The sequence below is a fragment of the Erythrolamprus reginae genome, chromosome 2, assembly GCF_031021105.1.
Source record: "Erythrolamprus reginae isolate rEryReg1 chromosome 2, rEryReg1.hap1, whole genome shotgun sequence".
In the NCBI taxonomy this organism is placed as follows: domain Eukaryota; kingdom Metazoa; phylum Chordata; class Lepidosauria; order Squamata; family Dipsadidae; genus Erythrolamprus; species Erythrolamprus reginae.
The window spans coordinates 181,611,200-181,634,758 of record NC_091951.1 but is presented as its reverse complement, the minus strand read 5'-3'; the positions used below and the strand labels follow the sequence as shown (position 1 = coordinate 181,634,758).

Genomic DNA, 23,559 nt, shown 5'->3' with positions numbered 1-23,559 from the left:
TATCATGTTATCACATGGCCCATTTTAGATGTGGGTAAGTGCAGGGCGCATGTGAAGTCTTGGGGAGGGCAAAACATGGGCCTACTGGATGTTCAAGAAGGCCAGATAGGGGGATGTTTCAGCCTCCAAAACGCCTCCGGAGCCTTTTTCGCCCTCCTGGAGGCTCGAGAAAAGCCTACGTAGCCTGGGGCGGGCAAAAACAACCCCTACCCACCGTGGTGCAGGAGGCCAACTAAGCCACGCCCACCATGGCCCTGCCTACCAAGCGACCAAGCAGAGGATCCCTTGCAAAAAATTTTGAAGCCCATCCCCTGGAAAGATGTCAGGCTCTTTGAGGAGCTACTCATAAAAAGATCCTGCAGTTAAGAGTCACTAATTGAACTTCTGAAAATGAGACATTTAAGAAAGTTATCTGGAGACTGCAAGTGAGCAGCAGTGAGTATATAAACAAAATAAGGTGGCATGCAGGCCAGGTCAAATCATGGATTCAGCTTTGTGTTATCTGCCTATTTCTGCTCAGAGACTCAAGGCAATACCAAAAAGACGGACAGGCTGCATTGATGACTTCTGTCCAAAGTAATATGAACCACTTCAGTAGATTTGGCTTGGGTTCTCATTTGGTGTATACAGTGTTTCCTCGCTTTTCGCAGGGGATGCGTTCCGAGACCGCCCGCGAAAGTCGAATTTCCGCGAAGTAGAGATGCGGAAGTAAATACACTATTTTTGGCTATGAACAGTATCACAAGCCTTCCCTTAACACTTTAAACCCCTAAATTACCATTTCCCATTCCCTTAACAATCATTTACTCACCATTGAATAAGACACTTAGTGATCCTGATATTTATAAACATTATTTATTAACAATAATAATTATTTTTTTGTTATTTGTTTGCAAAGATTATTAGTTTGGTGATGACGTATGACATCACCATGCAGGAAACCCCGTGGTATAGAAAAAAAACTGTGAAGTATTTTTTAATTAATATTTTTTGAAAAACCGTGGTATAGGCCATTCGCGAAGTTTGAACCCACAAAAATCGAGGGAACACTGTATATATAAAAAAGTAAATGGTTACTATCCATCACATCAGTCTTTCTCTATTTCACTCCCTCCTCATATGCATCTATCTCTGGGTTGTGACCAAAGCCCTTCCATCTAAGCATCGTTTCCATCTGCTGCCTTACATTTGGATACCCTTCCTCAATCTAGTGTTCCAGATGCGTTGGACTTCAAAATCCACAATCCTCTGGGTTTGATACCCATGATTTCAAATAGATAACAAAAGAAACCTCACCTCCTTGAAGTTCTCAAAGGCAGCCAAAATGATCTCATGGCCGCCTCGCACAAGACACACAGCTGCCAGCAGTTCTAACACCAGGGCTTTTGTCCTGGGGAGAGAAAGAAGAGACATAAAACTAATGGAAAATTAATTTTCTAATTAGGAAAAAAAACATGGAATCCACAATAGAGAAATGGCTGGTGAAGATGATAGAACCTCTTTGATTAGAGAAAAAACAATATCCTCATTTATGGTTGACTGGAAACTCCTACCAGACTTTTTGCACAAAAGAGAAAAATACACTTATGATTAGTGGTTTCGATAGTTACTAAAAAAAAAAAAGATAAAATAAAGAGTGAGGTTTTTTTTTTTGTAAATATAGCGTAAAAGATACCTTTGTAATTGTGCTTATATTTACTACAAATACAATTGGAAGATTCATCTTTCTATTTCTTTTGATTTTTTCTCTTTTCTTCCTTATAATGAGTTTTACTCTTTATTAATTTGTGTTTTTAAAAAATTGTAAAAGCTTCAATGAAAATTTACAAGGAAGGAGGGAGGGAGGGAGGGATGGGATGGATGGATGGATGGATGGATGGATGGATGGATGGAAGGAAGGAAGGAAGGATGGATCATCTGAAAAGAGTAGTACAGGTACTACTCACAATTGAGCCCAGAATTTCTGTTGTTGAGCAAAACATTTGTGAAGTAAATTTTGCCTCTTTTTACGATCTTTTTTCCACTGTTGTTAAGTGAATCACTGCTATTGTTAAGTTAGTATCATGGTTGTTAAGTGAATCTGACTTCTCCATTGACTTTGCTTGTAAGAAGGCCAGAAAAGGTGATCATCTCACCCCAGGACAAAGCAGCAGTCATAAATATGAATCAGTTGCCAAGTGTCCGAATTTTAATCTCATGACAATGGGGATGGATGCTGCAATTATGAAAGCGTGAAAAGGACCATAAATCACTTTTTCCAGTGCCGTTGTAACTTTGAACGGTCAATAAATGAACTGTTGTAAGTCAAAGACTATCTGTATTTTCATTCTGACCACACAGTCTCAGGAGAAGGGTGGCATAGAAATTGAATCAATCGATAAATACACATAGCACTAACTCTAATGTGGAGTTTTGTGTTATTATTGGTCCTGGGAATATCGCAACATGAAGGTAGACTCCATCTGTTGCTCAGCATTTGATAATTCCTATTAGAAAAATAAACACCTTCCCCATTTGCAATTACTGTATGCCATTGTTGAGGCTGCTCTTTAAAATCAAAAGAGGGGCGGCATACAAATCTAAATAATTAATAAATAAATAAATAAATAAATAAATAATAAATAAATAAATAAATAAATAAATAAATAAATAAGATATGTCACCATGCATTAAATCTGACCATTACTTTGTCTAACTGAGGGTCTGCCTTTCCCCTTAACATGTTCTGAACCACGAGAGGACATTTTATATGTAAAGTACATCAATGAATTGTGTGTTTTCCCCAATATATCTTAAAGAAAGCTTGGGAGATTTTGTAAACATTGAAGCCAGATTCCTATAACCATCATAGTAGACACTAGATCTGCATACTGGACTACAGCACATATTTCACAGTGCAAAGAAAAATAAAACCCTACACATATTCAGTTCTTTGCATATCTCAGTAGGGATAGGAAAGAATTCTTTTTGAAACCTGGGAAAGCCAATGCCAGATAGGGTAGAAAATACCAGAAGTCTGATCTCTTACAAGGAAGACTATTATAGTGTATTTGGTAGAGTTCAGTGAATTAGTTCGGCTAGACCTCTTTTATTAGGGAACACCCCCCCCCCCCCCAATTTTGGTGGAATGCAGTGCATAGTTACTAACTGATTACTAGTGGTTCCTCAAATCAGGAGAATGTAGTATTAGATTAATTAATGAAAAAATCAGATCTGCCAAAAATTTGCTTCCCCCTCCCTCCCAATGTATATGGCAACCATTACACCATGATGTCTTTGGGTGATTAAGAACAGTTAGAAAATAAAACCATCAACAAAACAAAATAAGTAATTGTCAACCAAGGTTAAAATAACCATATCCTGTGGACTCTGACAAACTGACTCCCATGTCTTGTGAAAGGCCAGCAGAGTCAGGGCCATCTAATTCTGGAAGGAGGAGGTTCCAAAGGGTGGGCACCATAACAGAAAAAGCTTGTTTCCTGGGTCCCCAAGATGACATTCCTTAAGTGGCAGGAACTATGTCTCCTACCAGATCGAACGGGTAGATGTGTTTGGAAGGAGGGGTCCCAACCAGTGGTGGGATTCATTTTTTAAAAACTTCTGGTTCTGTGGACGTGGCTTGGTGGGCATGGTATGGCTTGGTGGGCATGGCTTTGTGTGCGTGGCAGAGGAAGGACCAGAATATCTCCGGGACCGCCTTCTGCCGCACGAATCCCAGCGACCGATTAGGTCTTACAGAGTTGGCCTTCTCCGGGTCCCGTCGACTAAACAATGTCGTTTGGCGGATCCCAGGGGAAGAGCCTTCTCTGTGGCGGCCCCAACTCTCTGGAACCAGCTCCCCCCTGAGATTAGAACTGCCCCCACCCTCCTTGCCTTTTGTAAACTCCTTAAAACCCACCTCTGCCGTCAGGCATGGGGCAACTGAGATAACTTCCCCAGGCCTATACTGTTTATGTATGGTATGCTGTGTGCATGTTTTTTAAATTATGGGTTTTTAGCTTTCTAATGATTGAATTTGTATTATATATTGTTTTTTGTTGCTGTGAGCCGCCCCGAGTCTGCGGAGAGGGGTGGCATACAATTTTAATAAATAATAAATAAATAAATAAATAAATAAATAAATAAACACTGCAAAATCTCCATTCCCACCCCACTCCAGGGGAAGGTTACTGCAAAATCCCTATTTCCTCCCGATCAGCTGGGTTTCGGGAGGCAGAGAACAGATGGGGTGGGGCCAGACACCGGTTCTCCAAACTACTCAAAATTTATGCTACCGTTTCTCCAGAACTGGTCAGAACCTGTCAACTCTGGTCCCAACAAATAAACCAGTCCCACACCATGCTTTAACTTTTAAGGATCAAGAAAGGAAATAATTACAAGATACAAAATTGTGTCATCTGCACAGAAAGAAAGGGAGGGGGAAATCCCTGAGCTGTAAAGAAACTACAGTTATGGTTATCATCATAAATATTAATTTATAGAACATATCAAAAGTTGCCATAGACAAGACTTGCTCACATGCCTGCTGTTCTCCATATGTGCATCCAACCATCGTTTAATGCCAAGGAATACTGCTGAACTGATTTAAGATACGATCAAGTAACTTTGCTGGAGAGTTTAGGTAACCGATGAATTTACATTAACAATTCAGCTAGGCAGTATTTCTGGATATATACAGAGCTTTCAGTAAGACCAAACAATAGTGACATACTGCAAAACAAACGCACATCTGCTTTGCAAATTAACATGTGTTTGAAATCAGATTTACTAGCTGGAGATAGGCCACATTACAGTATTGTTTAGTTTTTTCAGAGTTGAAGGCAGTTTGAAAAATGTACCACTGCTGAAAAGGAAAAAAAATATCACCATAATATTACTCTTGCTATAAAGGTATTATAAATGATTGTGATATTGCACAAACCTGCTCACTCTGCCTGATTAGCAGAAACAGTAAGTCAAAATAAATATTTGTTTGGCCTCACGCCAGGGGACACAACACTTCTAAGTCACTTTTAACTTGTTCAGTAAATACTTATTTGCCTTTTTAAAAAGAACCCAGAAGACTGCACTTCTAGTAGAGTTTGGAAGATAATGCTTTCTAAATTTATCAGAAAACTTGTATTCCCACAATATCGGAAACACAAAATCAATCAAATACTCTTAACATTGGTCTCCTTTTCCAATATTAATACAGTCCATGTAAACTGCGCTCTAGAAGCCTTAGTACGCTATATCAAAAATTAAACAATGATCTTCATTTTCATGAGGTTCATTGTGTATAAATAAAGTTGTCTTACCTGGGGTTTTTATTGTTCAAACTGAGAGCAATCTCATTAACAGCGTGGGGATGCGACATGACCAAATTGAATCCATACTGGAAGGGAGAGGAATTTATATAAATATGAGAAGTTATAAGAAACAGTCAACTAAACAGATAACCTTATTTAAGATGTAACATACTTGTCTACAGTCCCAATGGTGCTTTCTCAAAAGGCAGTTGTTTTTCCTTGAATATGTTTCACTTCTCATCCAAGAAGCTTCTTCAGTTCTGTCAGAACTGAAGAAACTTCTTGGATGATAAGTGAAACATCTTCAAGGAAAAACAAAGTCCAATTGCCTTTTGAGAAAGCACCTTTGGGACCTGGATGACTGAGAATCTCTATTGTTTTTTACTGTTTTATATTTGACTTTATTGTAATATTGTACTATTTTATTGTTGTAAACTGCCCTGAGTCCCATGGGATTGGATGGCATATGTAAATTAAATTAAATTAAATTAAATTAAATTAAATTAAATTAAATTAAATTAAATTAAATTAAATTAAATTAAATTAAATTAAATTAAATTAAATTAAATTAAATTAAATTAAATTAAATTAAATTAAATTAAATTAAATTAAATTAAATTAAATTAAATTAAATTAAATTAAATTAAATTAAATTAAATTAAATTAAATTAAATTACATTTTAGACACGTAGTGTGTACAGAGAGAGGTGGTTAAAAGAAGAGACAAGTGAGAAATGTAAACAACAAATAACAGTGTATGAAGCACTGTGCAAATGTGTTCGAAACAAAGATGGTTTGCAACAATAAAAAGGTATGGAGAAATACCGAGAAAGGTGTTTATGTAAAGTAGATGTAAACAGTTTCCTTTTTTTTGCCCCTCGTGACATCATCATTGTTATTATTATTATTATTACTATTACTATTATTATTATTATTATTATTATTATTATTATTATTATTGGCTTCCTTTAATTAATATATTTCTGTATTCTGCATTAAGCTAATTATCTTGAAAAGGGATGTCACCAGAGGTGGTTTCCTCCCAGTTCGGACCACTACTTTAGAACTGGTATCGGGAATTTCCTCCTGCTCACCAAACCTGGAGCACTAGCTGACTGGCCACGCCCCCAAACTGGCTCTCATGGCAACACCACAGGCGCCATCTTGTTTTTAGCTTCTGTGCACATGCAGCTGTTTTTTGCTTCTGTGCATGTGCAGAAGCTGATTTTTCAGCACTATGCATGAACAGAGCGCGCCCACACAGCACGGGAGGAGGCAAACCAACAGTGAGGTAAGTTAGAACCCACCCTGGCTGTCATGGTGAGTAGGCAAGCCTATATGATTTTTTTTAAAAAAAAAAGACATTTCATATAAATAAACTAATTATTAAGTCCTCTAAAATGTTACGTGTAGCATAGCTTTGTTACACATAAACCTGGTGCATAGTTAGAGAACTACAAATTATCATACAGAATACTCAGATAACAGGTAGGGAGAAGTAAAAGAAAAAGAAAACTGTATTAATTTAACAAAGAGTAGTCATATCAACCCACTACCCCAGATATCTTTTTGGAAATACACTATTTAATGGAGGTGTTCCCCATTTTGTGAACACTCCATTTTCAAGTAAATTCTTTAGACAGAACGGAACTTTTAAGTGAAATAGCTAAGTGAAATTCTTTGCTGGTGCTGACTTTAGAGCAGTGTTTCCCAACCTTGGCAAATTGAAGATATTTGGACTTCAACTCCCAGAATTCCCCAGCCAGCATTTGCTGGCTGGAGAATTCTGGGAGTTGAAGTCCAGATATCTTCAAGTTGCCAAGGTTGGGAAACACTGCTTTAGAGGATGCTACATTGCTTGGAGAGCAAAAACCAACCGAGGTTAAGTGGGGGAAAAGCTTGGGAAGAGGAAAAAAATGACCAGCAGGAGGTGCTGTGCCAGCAAAAGTAACAATAAGACTGAATTCCCACCCTGTTTTCTCTTCCTGCCCCCCTCAAAAAACCTCTAAGGTGTTCAAGCCAAAAGTTCTCCTGAGGCAAAACCAAATTAAAATGTAATGAAATGCATACACAAATTTAAAATTATTGATTCTAAGACGGCAAAAGTCCAATTTCACCACAGCCAAGCACTCCCAAGAATCCCTATCCCAGCTCAAAGCCAGTGATACCTGATAGTTCATGATGGCTCGTAAACACAAGATGCACACGTGCACATCGTCCTTCTGGCTCACCAGCCGTGAGTTCTTCAGAGCTTTCCTGCTGGGAAGGGTGGTGTATCTGGCAGAGAGAAGAGAACCCTACGTTTAGCAAGAAGCAGTAACCTCTCCAGAAGAATGCCTCCACTTGCCAAAGATGAGCTCACAGCCACAGCTAAGAAGGAACACTGAAATTAGAACCACCGGCTTCTGTCAGGAGATTTCCCCCAAGATGTATGTTTTCCTTTGGGGAGAGAAAAGGCTGGGTGGCCTCAGTACCTTCCTTGCAATCTGAGAGCAGATGTTCTAAAGACTGAAGGCTTCTAGAATCGCCAATTGGAGGGCATCCTGCAGCTATCCGCTCTTTCTCTATTTTTGCCTGTTTTGGTAGGCAGATAGGTTTGGTAGGCAGATAGGTAGAAAACAAAATATTTTTTTTCTTGGAAGCAACTTCAAGCCATTCAGGGGATTTCCCCCCCCCTGCTTTATTTCCCTAATGTTATCTGTTTCTATTAGGTGGAGGGGGAGAAAAAAACCCTTAAACATCCCAAAATGTTACTTTAGCAAGATGAAGGCACATGTTTTGTTTTGTTGTTTATCAGCCCAAATCAGAAAAACCCAAACCAAAGCAATTAAGCAATACAGTGATACCTTGTTTTACAAACTTAATTGGTTCCGGGACGAGGTTCTTAAGGTGAAAAGTTCGTAAGACGAAACAATGTTTCCCATAGGAATCAAAGGAAAAGCGCTTAATGCATGCAAGCCCAAAACTCACCCTTTTTGCCAGCCAAAGCGCCCGTTTTTGCGCTGCTGGGATTCTCCTGAAGCTCCCCTCCATGGGAAACCCCACCTCCAGACTTCTGTGTTTTTGCAGTGCTGCAGGGGAATCCCAGCAGTGCAAAAACAGGCGCTTTGCAGACAACGGAAGTCCGGAGGTGGGGTTTCCCAGTGAGGGGAGCCTCGGTGAAATTGCAGCATCGCAAAAACGGGCGCTTCAATGGTAACGGAAGTCCGGAGGTGGGGTTTCCCAGCAAGGGGAGCCTTTGGCTGGCAACGGAAGTCCAGAGGCGGGGCATCCCAGTAGTGGCAGCTTGGGTTCGTAAAGTGAAAAATAGTTTGGTAGAAGAGGCAAAAAATCTTAAACCCAGGGTTTGAATCTCGAAAAGTTCATATGACGAGGGGTTCGTAAGACGAGGTATCACTGTATGTATGTATGTATGTATGTATGTATATATATGTATATATATGTGTATATATATGTGTGTATATATATATGTGTATATATATATGTGTATATATATGTGTGTATGTATATGTGTGTGTGTGTGTGTGTGTGTGTGTATATGTAAACCAAGAGAGCAAATTAGATCTTTGCTGATGGAAAATGATCCAAATTTGGAAGAAAATAATGTCTTCCATGAGGAATAGAGAAACTAGTTAGTTCTCAAAAATATGGCATGTAACCTAAACATCTGTGTGACAGAGAGAAACTCAGAGGTCATCGCTAGACAAGAATGTTTCACTGCAGGAGTTATCATGATAAAGTTTACTTTTTCTCCTCAAGTATTCAATTCTATTCCTTTCCCTTCTTGTAAAGTAAGATGATCCAACCTTCAGTCTTGAATGAGAGGCAGGAATACACTAGACTAGGGGTAGGCAAAGTTGGCTCTTCTATGACATGTGGACTTCAACCAGCTAACATGATGGGGCTCAGGAATTCTGGGAGTTGAAGTCCACAAGTCATTGAAGAGCCAACTGTGCCTATCCCTGCACTAGATCTTTCAGAGCTAGTATGGTTATTATTATCCAATAAGGCAGGGGTCCCCAAACGTGGCAACTTTAAGACTTGTGGACTTCAACTCCCAGAATTCTCTAGCCAGTCCCAGAGAATTCTGGGTGTTGAAGCCCACAAGTCTTAAAGTTGCCACGTTCGAAGACCTCTGTAATAAAGGCATTCTACTGCCTACCATATATTTTGAATTATGGTCCCCACAATCCCTTGCTCATCATGCTTGATTGGGATAGATGAGAGTGGAAAACCAAACTTTTTGGACGGTATCTATTTGCCTATCCTTCATATTATCATTGCAGCAACAGTTTATTTATTATCCCTGAGGGTACCAGTGCCATCACAGCAGATGGCTAGACTCTTTTTTTTTAGATGCAAGAATAAACTCCCACGAGGGTTCGATCTTGTAAAAACAGCTGATTTTCTTAGGGCTTCTTTTAGCCTGAGCAAGTTGGCTTTCAGGGCACAAGTTAACCCTGCCTCTCAATCCTTGTGGGCCTCCTCAACTACCCACTTGCCTTCAAGACAAAAAGATCTGCCATGGACTCTGGTCCACCTGTCCACACATATCTGCATGCACACAGGCCAGTACCTGGCCTGAGATGTACATCCCTGTATGCTGCCCATGGCACCCAATTCAAGAATACTTACCAAGGTAATAAGGACAGAGAGAAAGAGAGAGAACTGGAGACCCAGCAAAGACAGGCAAACAGAGCAGGGCAAAGGACAAGGCCTGGAGCAGAGAGGAGACCCGGCCAGCTACCCACAGAGGAACATCAAGGGGGAAGAGTGGGAGTGGGAAGAAGAAATCAGCACACGGCATCCCCTGGAGGGCAGAAAGCAGGGCAGGTTTATTACTGTATAAGTAGCACCGCTGAACAGGGTAACATACTGGAGGTTGGCGGCAAGAGAGAGGTACATACCGGAGAGCAGACTGGCGCGCAGAGCGAGCAAGACTGTTGGCGTAGGGAGCAGACAGGGTGCTGGGGTGCTGCAGATCCTCTATGGACCTGCTCCAAGATTTCAGCTTCTCTAGCGCTCCATCCTCGCTATTTTCCAGACCCTCAAAATCAAACCTGGAGGGCAGACAGGGAACATACACCATACACACAGGGAAGCTTTTAGGGCAAAAGCTGGCACGGAGGGGTCAAAAGCTCTGCATTCCCCAAAGGGAGGGTGTTTCTGCAAGCCACAAGTCAGCAACATGGAACACAACAAGGTGTGAGTGGACCATCGAATGTCCTCTCTGTAAGTAAAATCTCAGCATACAGAAATCATTGCTGCACACACAAAAATTCCCAGGGCAATTTTATAGTATGGTTATGCCAATACAGAAGCAACGGTAAGTATATTACACACCATGGGGTGGGAGGATGAATTTGTCTTAAATATGGCCTTTTCTGGCATCACCTTGTGCTATTTGGCCTGCAGTCAGTTCTCCTTCATAGATTATGGTGTTTGCATTAGGATACGACTCTAGAGAGCTCAATTTCAGGCATATATCTTGGGAACAGCTGGTTCCATTTGTGCTGAATTCTGGATGGAGTTACTGTTTTATAATAGATTTCTAGAGCAACTGAAGCTGAAGGAAGTTCTTAGTTTAAAGGGAGAAATGGTTTTCCCAAAGGGATGCTTTTTCGTAAGTCGTTTTTACAATGTTCTTTAAATCTGTGAAGAATATTAAGCCTGGTCTATTTAATAGACCAATGCAAAAATGGACTTTGGAGTTCTAAACCAGTGTTTCGCAACCTTGGCAATTTGAAGATATTTGGACTTCAACTCCCATAATTCCCCAGCCAGCGAATGCTGGCTGGGGGACTTCTGGGAGTTGAAGTCCAGATATCTTCAAGTTGCCAAGGTTGGGAAACACTGTCCTAAACAACCTGCAATGAAGTTATATGAAAAATCCTCTTGTTTTAGACTATTTCTGAGGGTTAAAGATCTACAAATCCTTTCTAGATTTCGGCCTTTTTCAGTCACAGAATTCTGACTTTTTCCTCATACAGCAGCTTTGGTAAATCCTTATATTTTGATAAAAGTTCAATAATCCCCCTAAATCACACTTTTTCTAATACAATTCAAATCCAAATATAAGCCATTTGCACAATGGTGCGCTCAATTAGATCTGCTCAATTCTTTTATACAGTAGTACCTCTAGATACGAGCTGCTCCACATGCGAGTATTCTAAGTTACGAGCCATGAGAGGAGAGAAATTTCTGTTCCAGACCCAAGCTCAAATTCGGGATACGAGCCGAGCGTCCACTAGGTGGCGCAAGAATCCTTGCTTCTGGTTATCTCGGAGGGGAAAACAAAGTCTAAAGCCATTTGTTCCAGATACAAGTTGTTCAACATACAAGCTCCCTTCTGGAACGAATTAAACTCGTATCTAGAGGTATTACTGTATTTCAAGAATGGAAAAGCTAAAAATGCAAGTTTCACCTACCTACTTTTTTTGGCTAGATCACTGATTTCAAAATGAAGATACTGGACAATTGGAAGAAAAACAGCAAATATCTGAGGGAGGGGGGAGTGCTTTTCACTTACCTCTGATACCTTCCCAATATCTGAGATTTTGTCCTTAATCAGCCACCCCCTCAAATGTATATCTAGGACTAGGTCAAGCTATACTTGCTTGTCTCTCTGCTTTTGTTATGAAACACAAGATCCTATTCAAACATATAATGACTACCTTTAGTTCTATTTATGTTTCTAAAATGATTTATACTATGGGCATGATGGTTATCTTCCCTTACTTCTTCTGTCTTCTTTTCCCAAATTAATTTCATTTTAGCTATGGAGATCTCACTGTACTGTTTTAAAAGATGAGCTTTGGAACAGAATACCCAAAGTTGGTTTTCTTTTTTACTTGCCCTTGACCTGGATTGACAGGCATTGGTGAACTTAAGCGAGAACCTTAGGATAATAATAATAATAATAATAATAATTATTATTATTATTATTATTATTATTATTATTATTATTATTTACTAGATTTGTATGCCGCCCCTCTCCGAAGACTCGGGGCGGCTCACAACAATAATAAAAACAATGTTACAGTGGAACAAATCTAATATTAAAAGAGAAAAAGACATATAAAACCCTATAATTTAAAACCAAACAACACCTACATACCAATCATAAAGTATAAAAGCCTGGGGAAGGTGTCTCATTTCCCCCATGCCTGGCGATATAGGTGGGTCTTGAGTAGCTTACGAAAGACAAGGAGGGTGGGGGCAGTTCTAATCTCCGGGGGGGAGTTGATTCCAGAGGGCCGGGGCTGCCACAGAGAAGGCTCTTCCCCTGGGGCCCGCCAAATGACATTGTTTAGTCGACGGGACCTGGAGAAGGCCAACTCTGTGGGACCTTATCGGTCGCTGCGATTCATGCGGTAGAAGGCGGTTAGATTAGATTAGATTTATTGGATTTATATGCCGCCCCTCTCCGCAAGCTCAGGGCGGCTCACAACAATAATAAAAACAGTACAGAGTAAGAAATCCAATGCCCACCAATCTAATTACAATTTTAAGTTTAAAAAATCATAACAACCCCAATATATATAAAAACAGGCACACAGTCAATCAATCAAACAGCAAAACAATGGAGGTGTTCTGGTCCAGTGCCATGTAGGGCTTTAAAGGTCATAACCAACACTTTGAATTGTGACCGGAAACTAATCGGCAATCAGTGCAGGCCACGAAGTGTTGTAGAAATGTGAGCGAATCTGGGAAGCCCCACGATGGCTCTCGCGGCTGCATTCTGCACGATCTGAAGTTTCCGAACACTTTTCAAAGGTAGCCCAATGTAGAGAGCATTGCAGTAATCGAACCTTGAGGTAATGAGGGCATGAGCGACTGTGAGCAGTGACTCCCGGTCCACATAGGGCCGCAATTGGTGCACCAGGAGAACCTGGGCAAACGCCCTCCTCGCCACAGCCGAAAGATGTTGTTCCAATGTTAGCTGTGGATCGAGGAGGATGCCCAAGTTGCGAACCCTCTCTGAGGGGGTCAGTAGTCCCCCCCCAGGGTGATGGATGGACAGATGGAATTGTCCTTGGGAGGGAAAACCCACAGCCACTCCATCTTGTCTGGGTTGAGTTTGAGCTTGTTGACACCCATCCAGGCCCCAACAGCCTCCAGGCACCGGCACATCACTTCCACTGCTTCGGATGCAGTTACAAAGACTGCAACAGATTAAAAACCATGTGAATCAGTGGTGGGTTCCTATCACTGTGGTCCAGAACTCCACATCGGTAGGAATGCAGTGATGACATAATTCTTGGCTATTTTTTTCTGGGTTTCCGTGTCGTAAAAAGCTCTTCTGACTGCCCTCGCCTTAATGCCGGCTTTTATTCTTCATCCAAAGCACAGCTGAGAAGCTCCTCAGTTGTGTTTCAGCTTGTAATATCATCCTGGGCATGCGCAGAAATGAAATTGCATGGTGGGACATTTGCCCATGCACGGATGCGTATCGGTAGCTAAATTTAACTGGAACATGCCCCTGATGTGAAGGTATGTATGAATATGTGTGGGATAATAGGGGTGGTTGCGTGTGGAGATGGATGGATGGATGGATGAGTGGATGGGAAAAGAGAGAAGGGGTCCATCTCACCACTTCTAAAGCCAAAGTCTAAAAAAGTGATGGCCAAACTATGGCAAGTGTGTCAAAGGCAACATGCTACAATGTTTTGGGTGACATGCCAGAGCCCATCATCACTTGACAACTATTCTTGAAAACATGCCCCATTCTCACACAATTTTCAGAATGAATGCAGGAATGAGAGGTGCTCTTGTGCAAACTTCAGAACCTCTCAAAATCATGCAAGAACGGGGTGGGTGGTGCTTTTGCAGTCTCCGGTTTAAGACCAGAGAAAAGCATCCCCAGAAGCTTCTTCAAAAATGAAGGCCTTGTGCAACCTGGAGCAATTTTAGGCCACATAGGCCTCTCAACAGTCATGGGTTCCTCCTCCCATGTGGGGGGACGCCATCCAGGTAGCGGAAATGGCCCGGGAACAGCACAACCGATAAATTTCTGGCGAAAATCATCTTTTTTTTTTTTGCTTTTGTGCATACGCGGAAGCAAAAATATAGGTGAAAATAGCCGAAATCTCACTTGTGCTCACGAGATTTTGTAGATTTTTCCATAAACCGTGCAAAAGCGCACACACGTTCTGCACATACACGAAAGCAAAAATATCAGGAAAAGTAGCCGAAATCTTGCAAGATTTGGTTTGCTGTTCATGCGCAGAGGCCAAATCTTGCAGGGATGCATGTGTGCATGTGTCAGGAGCACACACACATGCGCCGCTACGGAGGACCGTCTGGGTAGCGAGGTAAGTGGCTGCCTGCCACTGCCTGTCAACAGGAAAAGAACATGGCTTAAAGGGATGTGGCGTGGCACATCCTGAGAAGCGCTAGCCATGGGAGCAGTTGTAATGTTCCCTAAGGCACACACACCTTGGGAAACATCATGAGTTAGCCTATTTTGTGTTGTGCTTAGCTCTGGCCCAGCTCCTGCCCCAAGGCTGTGGATGTGGGGGAGACATCCACATGCTGCAGGCCTGTTTTGTCCCCGGTGGAATCTGCTGATGAAGGCTCCTCTGACCAAGAAGACATGAGTGACAGGGAGGAGGAGAGTGTGGCAGACAGCTCAGAAGGAGATCAATTACCTAGCTCCTCCTTGGATTTAGAACAAGAGTTAATGATACAGCCACGCATGCGGAGAACGATGCATAGGCAGCAACAACTGAGAGATTATTATCAAAGAAAATGAGGCCACCTGTAGTTGGGTGGGGCTGTGGTAATTAGTGAGGCTGCTATAAATAGCAGCCTGTGGGTTTGGCCATTGTGGAGGATTATCTGATCTTTCGTGCCTGCTTTGCTGACTTCGACCTTGGTGTGCTGATTTTCCCCCGCTTTGAAACTAAACCAGAGCAAAGTGTGTTTCACTTTGTGAAAGAAGAAGGACTGTGAATTGCCTCACAGCTGCAAGCTAAGTATCACAGAACTGATAAGGGACTTGTAAAAATTACCGGTTTGTTTGGAGACTAGTGCTCTTTGCTATACCAAAAGAGGGCTTGGTTTAAGTGAATTTTCATTATAAAGAACATTGTTTTGAATTTTCAAATGTGTGTGTGTCTGAAATTTGTACCTGTGAATTTTTGGGAGGATTCTACCAGAGAGCCCGACAGAACATTTTGAGTAGCAGCAATGGCAGTCAGGGCTAAAGTCAAAGTCTGGCCTCTACTTCAGGTCCAGTCTTGGCATGCCACTGAGTGCTGCTCTTTAGGGTGGACTAAATGGGGCAGGGGAGATAGATAATAGAATAACAGAGTTGGAAGGGACCTTGGAGGTCTTCTAGTCCAACCCCATACTCAAGCAGGAGATCCTGTACCTGGGATGACCTGTAAGCAGAGTCAAGTTACACATTTTCCAAACGTTTGACAGTCTGAGCCCCAAAGTTTCAATAATCACTGATCTAAAATGATCTAACTAAAGCACTACTGATAGCTTGAGATCTCTTTGGCCTAAAAGCTTAGCATTCCTCAGTTGGATAAGGAATTTATTGCATGATTTATGGATTAAGGGGTTAAAAAGGGTTTAAAAGGATGGGGAAAGAGTAAGATGGCAATTACTTGACAGAAAGAAGGGCTAAAATCATTATACTGTACTATGTTTTCTTTCCGTTTTACTTCTTTTTTTCTACCTTTTTCTTTTAATTTTTATTGAAATAAATACTAATAAAATATTGAAAAAGAAAATAGATTTAATGCACCATAATTGCGTGTGTGTGTTTGTATGCAGATTCAGACACATAGAAAGAAAGCAAATAAGAAAGCCATCACTATGAAAAGCCCAGTAACATTTTCTTATCTAAAAAGAAATAAACGAAAAATCCTAAAATTCTATTTTCATTATATATATATATAATGGCAGGCAGTGATGTTGTGTTTTCATTTATGTATGTTTTTTTGAGGTGGAGAAAAAATAAAAAATTTTATACACGGAAAATGATTCGATTGTGTGTTGTTTTTTATATACAGTGTCCCCTCGCTTTTCACGGGGGATGCGTTCTGAGACCGCCCGCGAAAGTTGAATTTCCGTGAAGTAGCAATGCGGAAGTCAATACACTATTTTTGGCTATGAACAGTATCACAAGCCTTCCCTTAACACTTTAAACCCCTAAATTGCAATTTTCCATTCCCTTAGCAACCATTCAGATTATTACTCACCATGTTTATTAATTAAAGTTTATTAAAAAAATATTTATTAAAGGCAGACGAAAGTTTGGCGATGACATATGATGTCATCGGGTGGGAAAAACCGTGGTATAAGGAAAAAACCCACAAAGTATTTTTTAATTAATATTTTTGAAAAACCGTGGTATAGACTTTCTGCGAAGTTCGAACCCGCGAAAATTGAGGGAACACTGTATTGGGGTTTCTTTTTTTGGACTTTTTAATCTAGAACTGTAACCTAGATTTTTAAATACAGTATTAGATTTGTTACTATGTATTGTTCTTCACCATTGTTATGAGCCGTCCCGAGTCTGCAGAGGGGGGCGGCATATAAATCCAATAAATCTAATCTAATCTAATCTAATCTAAAAGCCCAGTAACACGACCTGATGGGAATACAGATTTATAGAAAACTCATCTAGGATCAAAAATCACAAACTTACAGGTTACCCTGAATTGTTCCTGCAAGCCTTTTTACTGCTATTTTAACACTATTTTATTCTGGTTTGGGCTACTCCCTATTTTATATTTTTTGGTTGCTTAAAATAAATCACGCCAAGATCCCTGCTTCCTGAGAGTGGGATAATTCTTTTGGTGGGGAGAAGAGAAGGGGGAATGAAATAAACAAGCTGCGAATGAAGAAAGATCAAAATAAGAATGTATGAGGATAAGGAGACAACCTCAAGAAAATTCACCTTCCAGTCAGAACTAGTTTAAGATTGACAATGGCATCTTTGATAGTGAAAGACACTATGATCAGTTGGGCAAAAAAAATTGGATTGATCTGGAATAATGGGAAAAATTATGGACATTCAATTGGCAAATTACAAGATCCACCTTGTTCAAGGAAAACCAGTGCAAAATGTTTTATCACTGACATTTGTTCCTGATATCAAAGATGTTCCCAAACATACCACCTAGGTGTTGGAAGTGTAAAAAAGAAAACGGAACATTCTACCACCTATGGTGGACTTGTCTAGAAGCAAAAACATACTGGAACAGGGTAACTATATGGTTAAAAGAAATTACAAAAGACAAAATTGAGGAAAAAACAGAGCTATTTTTGCTAGGTATTTTTAACAAGGTTTATAAAAAAAGAAATCCAGTCTTTAATTATCCATATTTTGACAGCGGCCAGAATGGTATATGTGCAACAATGGAAAAATGAAGAGAAACCAAAAGAGGAAATGATAATTTAAAAAAATATGGATTGCGCAGAAATGGATATGCTCACAAGGAAACTGAAAGGGAAAGAGGATTCTGATTATTACAAAATATGGGGTAAATTCTATAACTGGTTAAAAGAAAGAAAGGATAAATGAAATAAAATTATACAGGGATATTGTTTAGTAGTCTAACAATAGAAGTAATTTTATGTACAATATAAATAAAAAATGTACAATCGTGACATTAACCAAGTAATGTATAAATGTTCATATCTCCGATAATGACTTCTGGCAGAAATGGGGTTGTAAATAACCCAATTTTTTGTTGTATGCCTGTTTTTGTTGTGTGTGTACTTAATAAAAATATTTTTTTTAAAAAGAAAATGGCATCTTTGCAGATTACCCCATGCTCCACCGTTCCTGATAAAGAGATATGCTACATGTACATACCATAAGCTCCCTTGTCTTCTCAGCCCTTGGGGCTTAACTGTTTTAGTATTGGATTTTTACATTCTATTTTTATCACTGTTGTTAGCCACCCTGAGTCCACGGACAGGGGCGGCATACAAATCAAATCAAATCAAATCAAATCAAATCAAATCAAATCAAATCAAATCAAATCAAATCAGAAAGAAAGAAAGAAAGAAAGAAAGAAAGAAAGACAGACAGACAGACAGACAGACAGACAGACAGACAGACAGACAGACAGACAGACATTTGGGCAAATTCAAGGTGAAAGTATCCAACAGAAGCAAGAACCGGTTAGGTCTCTGGAGTTCCTCAAAACAACCATCAGGAGTTTTTTTTCCTTCTCTTATTTTGATATCCTTTGGTCTTTCATGTTTCTGTTATATTATTATTATTGCAAAATGGAATTTGATGGCCTTTCCAACTAATTCTTGAGGACTCTGGGGACCAACTTAGGCCATCTGTTGAAGGCTACATGAATAGTGGGATCAAAGCAATATGTAGTTTATTATTGTTAACGGCATAACATCTCCCCAAAACCTTTTTAAACCATCTTTCTTTTATTCTCTTGTCTCTCAACCAAGTAGTAGACAGAAGATGAAAAGATTTATATAAGCCTTGAAATTAAGCTTCAGAGCCTCATATTGTCCTACGTTTTCAAGCTGCCAGCTCTTGTCTATGATATCCTGTGTGAATCATTTATTTTGTTACTTTATTTGTTTGTTTTGTCAAGTACGTATTGGTGGTATATAAAGATATAACAATGTTTACATACATGATACTAGTAAGAGAAAAACATAAAGAAGGCACTGTGGTGCACTTATGCACGCCCCTTACTGACCTCTTAGGAATTGGGAGATGTCAACAATGGACAGTCTAAGGGTAAAGTTTTTGGGGGTTAGGTGATGATATTACAGAGTCTGGTAGTGAGCTCCATGCATCAACTACTCGGTTACTGAAGATAGTATTTCCTGCAGTCGAGTTTAGAGCGGTTTACTTTAAGTTTGTATCTGTTGTGTGCTCTTGTGTTGTTGTGGTTGAAGCTGAAGTTGACAGGAAGGACGTTATAGCAGATAATTTTATGGGCTATGCTTAGGTTGTGTTTAAGGTGACGTAGTTCTAAGCTTTCTAAACCTAGGATTGTAAGTCTAGTTGCGTAGGGTATTCTGTTGCAAGTGGAGGAGTGGAGGGCTCTTCTGGCAAAGTATCTCTGGACATTTTCTAGACTAGAGTGTTTATGTCCAAAATGCAGTGTGGGTTCCAGACAGATGAGCAGATCCTTTTTTTGAAGCAACAAAAAGAAAGGGAGACAACAATATTTTTAACTTGCTGCACTTTTGGCTAGTATTTCCAGTTTCAGTTCAGAAAATAGGCGTTGATTGCTTACCTGAACGCCTCTTCTCGTACGGTGAGCGGGTACAGCAGTCACATGGGTTGCTCATGTCCAATCCGGTGGAACTGAGCCTAGTATTAAAAAAGCTTGCCGGATCCGCCCCTTCCCCAGAATTCGCGAATCCATAGACTAGGCTCAGTTGTGAAGCTCTGTAGTGTTCAACTCTCATTGTTAGAAGAAGAAAGATATAGAAAGGTAAAGAAGACACATACAAGGGCGGGAAGTGACTGCTGTACCCGCTCACCGTACGAGAAGAGGCGTTCAGGTAAGCAATCAACGCCTATTCTCCGTACTGAAGGAGCGGGTCCAGCAGTCACATGGGACATACCCAATAGATGGTCCCTAGGGTGGGATTAGCTTGCTATCGTGTGAGATAACGGATTGGAGTACCCTTCTGCCGAAGGCAGCGTCCGCTGAAGCGTAAGAATCAATTTTGTAGTGCCTGATGAAGGAATTTGGCGAGGCCCAAGTGGCTGCTTTGCAGACCTCCTCCAACGGGGCTTGAGTCGCCCAAGCGGCCGAGGTGGCTGCGCTCCTGGTGGAATGCGCAGTGATGTTCCTTGGAACTGAGAGGGAGGCCGACTCATAGGCCTTAGATATAGTCCCTCTGATCCAACGGCCTATTACTGTTGAAGACACTTTGGCCCCCATGACTCTGGGATGATAGGCTACAAAAAGTGCTTCTGACCTCCGAAAGGGTCCTGTGCGTTGGATATATATTCTCAGCGCTCTGGTGAGATCCAGGGTGTGCCATCTAATTGCCAAGGGATGGTCTCGTTGGAGGCAGAAGGAAGGTAGGACAATATCCTGAGATCTGTGGAACATGGAACTGACCTTGGGTAAGAAGGTGGGGTCCAGTCGCAAGACTACCTTGTCCTGATGGAATTGGCAAAGGTCCTGCCTGATTGAGAGGGCAGCCAGCTCCGAAATGCGTCGGGCAGAGGTAATAGCCACCAGGAAAGCTACCTTAAAGGATAGGTACCTGAGGGACGCCGATTTTAGGGGTTCGTATGGTGCCTGCGTGAGGGAATGGAGAACCCGTGGCAAATCCCAGGATGGATACCTGTGGACCTTGGAGGGTCTGAGGTTGGCTATGCCCTTGAGGAATTCCTGAACTTCAGGGAAGGATCGGAGAGGCTGTCTGCGGGGACCCCCTAGGACAGATGAAATGGCTGCCAGATGACGCCGGAGGATGCTGGTGGAAAGTCCTTTATGGAAGCCTTGCATAAGGAAGGAAATAATTCTGTGTATGGGGATGCACAGAGGGGAGAGACCTTCCTGTAGGCACCACTGGTGAAACTTGGACCACGTGTGGTCGTAGATTCGATTGGTCGAGCCCCTCCTGGCCTTTAAAATGACCTCCACTGAATCGGGGTCATGACCACGCAGTTCTAAATCTCTCCTGATAACAGCCAGGCGGTGAGGTGGAACCACTCCGGGTCTGGATGGAAAGAGGCCCCCTGCCGCAGCATATCCCCCGAAACGGGGAGTCGCCAAGGGTCCTGGACGGACAGCTGTTGGAGATCCGCGAACCAGGGCCGGCGGGGCCAATGAGGGGCGATTAAGATTACTCGGGCCCTCTCGGTGAGGACCTTGTGAATCACGTCCGGGAGGATTGGAATTGGAGGAAATGCGTAGAGTAGGCCTGGAGGCCATGGACTCCGGAGGGCATTGATTGCTTCCGCTCCCGGGGATGGAAATCTGGAATAGAAGCGAGGGAGTTGGGCGTTCGCATTGGTCGCGAAGAGATCCAGGACTGGTAGGCCGAATCTGAGGGTGATTTGATGGAACAGGTCTTGATGAAGGTTCCACTCTCCTGGGTCTATCGTTGCTCGGGATAGCCAATCCGCCTGGACGTTGAGACTCCCCGAGATGTGATCGGCTAGGAGCGACTGGAGATGTTTTTCCGCCCAAAGGCCCAACTTGAGGGCCTCCCTCATGAGAGCCTTGGATCTCGTGCCCCCCTGTCTGCAGATATGGCTTTTTGTGGCAATGTTGTCGGTGAGAATGAGAACGTGCCGGTTGGGAATGCGAGGAAAGAAATGCTTCAGAGCCAGGGAAACGGCTCTTAACTCTAGCCAATTGATTGGCCTGGAAGCTTCCTCCGGGGACCACGTGCCCTGGGCTATCATCCCCTGGGCGTGGGCGCCCCATCCCGATAGACTGGCATCTGTGGTGATGACAAATTGATCCGGACACCTGAACGGGGATCCTCTGTCCATGGCCGGAGACTTCCACCACTTGAAGGATCTGCGAACACTCAGTGGGATGACAATGCGTCGATTTGAGTTGCTGTGCCCCGATCTCTGAAAAGGCAACAGTAGCCACTGGAGTTCCCTAGCATGAAGGCGAGCCCAGGGAATGATGCCTATGCATGACACCATCTTCCCCAAAAGGGAAGATAGAGTAACTATGGATACTGAAGGATTAGATAAAATGTTAGAAATTAACTCCACTATACTGAGTTTTCTCTCGGGAGAGAGAAAAACCTGGGAGGATTTTGAATCAATAATGGATCCCAGGTGAGAAATGGAAGTGGAAGGTTGGAGGTGACTTTTATCAAAGTTGATGGAAAATCCATGGTCCTGGAGGACTGACATGGTGACAGAAAGGTCTGTTTTCACTCTCTCTAGGGAGTTCCCATGAATTAAAATATCATCAAGATAACATAAAATGTGGATGGGAGACGCCCGGATATAGGCCGCCAGGGACCCCAAGAGCTTTGTGAAGACCCGAGGGGCCGAGGAGAGGCCAAATGGCATCGCCCTATACTGGAAATGCCTGCCTTGAAAGGAAAAACGTAAAAATTTTCTGTGGCACTTGGCTATAGGAATGTGAAGGTAGGCCTCAGTGAGGTCTAAGGAGACCATGAAATCTCCCGAGTGAATGGCGGCCAAAATAGAAGACAAGGAGTGCATCTTAAACTTCCTATATTTGATGAATAGGTTTAGTTTCTTTAAATCCAAAATGGCTCTCCAACCTCCGGAGGACTTTGGAACCATAAATAGGATGGAGTAAAAACCTAGGCCCTTCTGACCGGAAGGGACCGGTTGAATGGCTCTGATGGACAATAGATGAGAAATGGCCTCCTCCATACAGTTACAATCTGAGGATGACCTGGGAGAAGGGCAGGAAATAAAACGTTTTGGGGGAGGAGAAATAAATTCTAAAAGAAGGCCTGTTTGAACAGTGTCAATGACCCAAGGGTCCTTGGAGGTGAGACGCCAATTAGAGGCGAAATGAGCTAGGCGACCCCCTATGGGAATGGAGGTAAGATTACCATCTAGGTTTTTTTGAAGCCCTGTTAGAGGAAGCTCCCCTTTGGAAACGAAACCCTCTACCCCTGGAGTTCCTGCCTTGGGAACGAAAGCGGGGGGAATACTGACCTGGAGATCTCTGATAGGAAGCCGCTTGATCTTGCTGGCGCCCTGGGCGACGAAAGGACTGCGTTTTGGTAACCTTTTTCGTGGTTGGACCCAAAACCTTCTTCTTGTCCGTGGTCTCCGTGAGGAGTGGATCCAGAAGATCACCGAAGAGAAGGTCGCGCTTTAAGGGGCCCTGGGATAACTGCCACTTTTGGCGAACTCCCGCTTGCCAAGGGCGAATCCATAGGAGTCTTCTTGCCGTTGTAGAAGCTGCAATAGACTTAGCAGAAAATCTAGTAGATTGCAAGGTGGCATCAGCCACGTACTGGGCAGCTGCAAAGACCTTGTTGAAGTCTTGTTGACCTCTCAAGTCATCAGGAGGAATGTGCTGTTGAAGTTGGCGAAGCCACAGCAGCATGGCTCTGGAGAAGAAGGAGGCCGCTGCAGAACTTTTAATGGCCCAGGAATCAGCGGTGAATCCTCTTTTGAGCATTTGCTCGATGCGCTTGTCCTCTGGGCGGAGGACTTCCTCCGCCTCGCCTGGCACCGCCGCTGCCGAGTGAAGAATCTTGACAGGTTCATCTGGTTTGGGAAAGGATAGAAGCTCTTCATAGGAAGAGGAGAGTTTATACAACTTTCTGTCCTTGGTGGAGGGATTAA

The 23,559-nt window shown here is 42.1% G+C and overlaps 1 protein-coding gene across 1 annotated transcript in view; it reads right to left on the bottom strand.

Annotated features, from left to right (window-relative positions):
- FMNL3 (formin like 3) overlaps nucleotides 1-23,559 on the bottom strand; it is a 181,707-nt gene that overhangs the window by 49,454 nt on the left and 108,694 nt on the right. Inside the window, 4 exon segments of the mRNA XM_070740659.1 lie at nucleotides 1,297-1,390; nucleotides 5,298-5,374; nucleotides 7,457-7,565; nucleotides 10,196-10,348. Coding sequence (XP_070596760.1) covers nucleotides 1,297-1,390; nucleotides 5,298-5,374; nucleotides 7,457-7,565; nucleotides 10,196-10,348 — 433 coding nt within the window.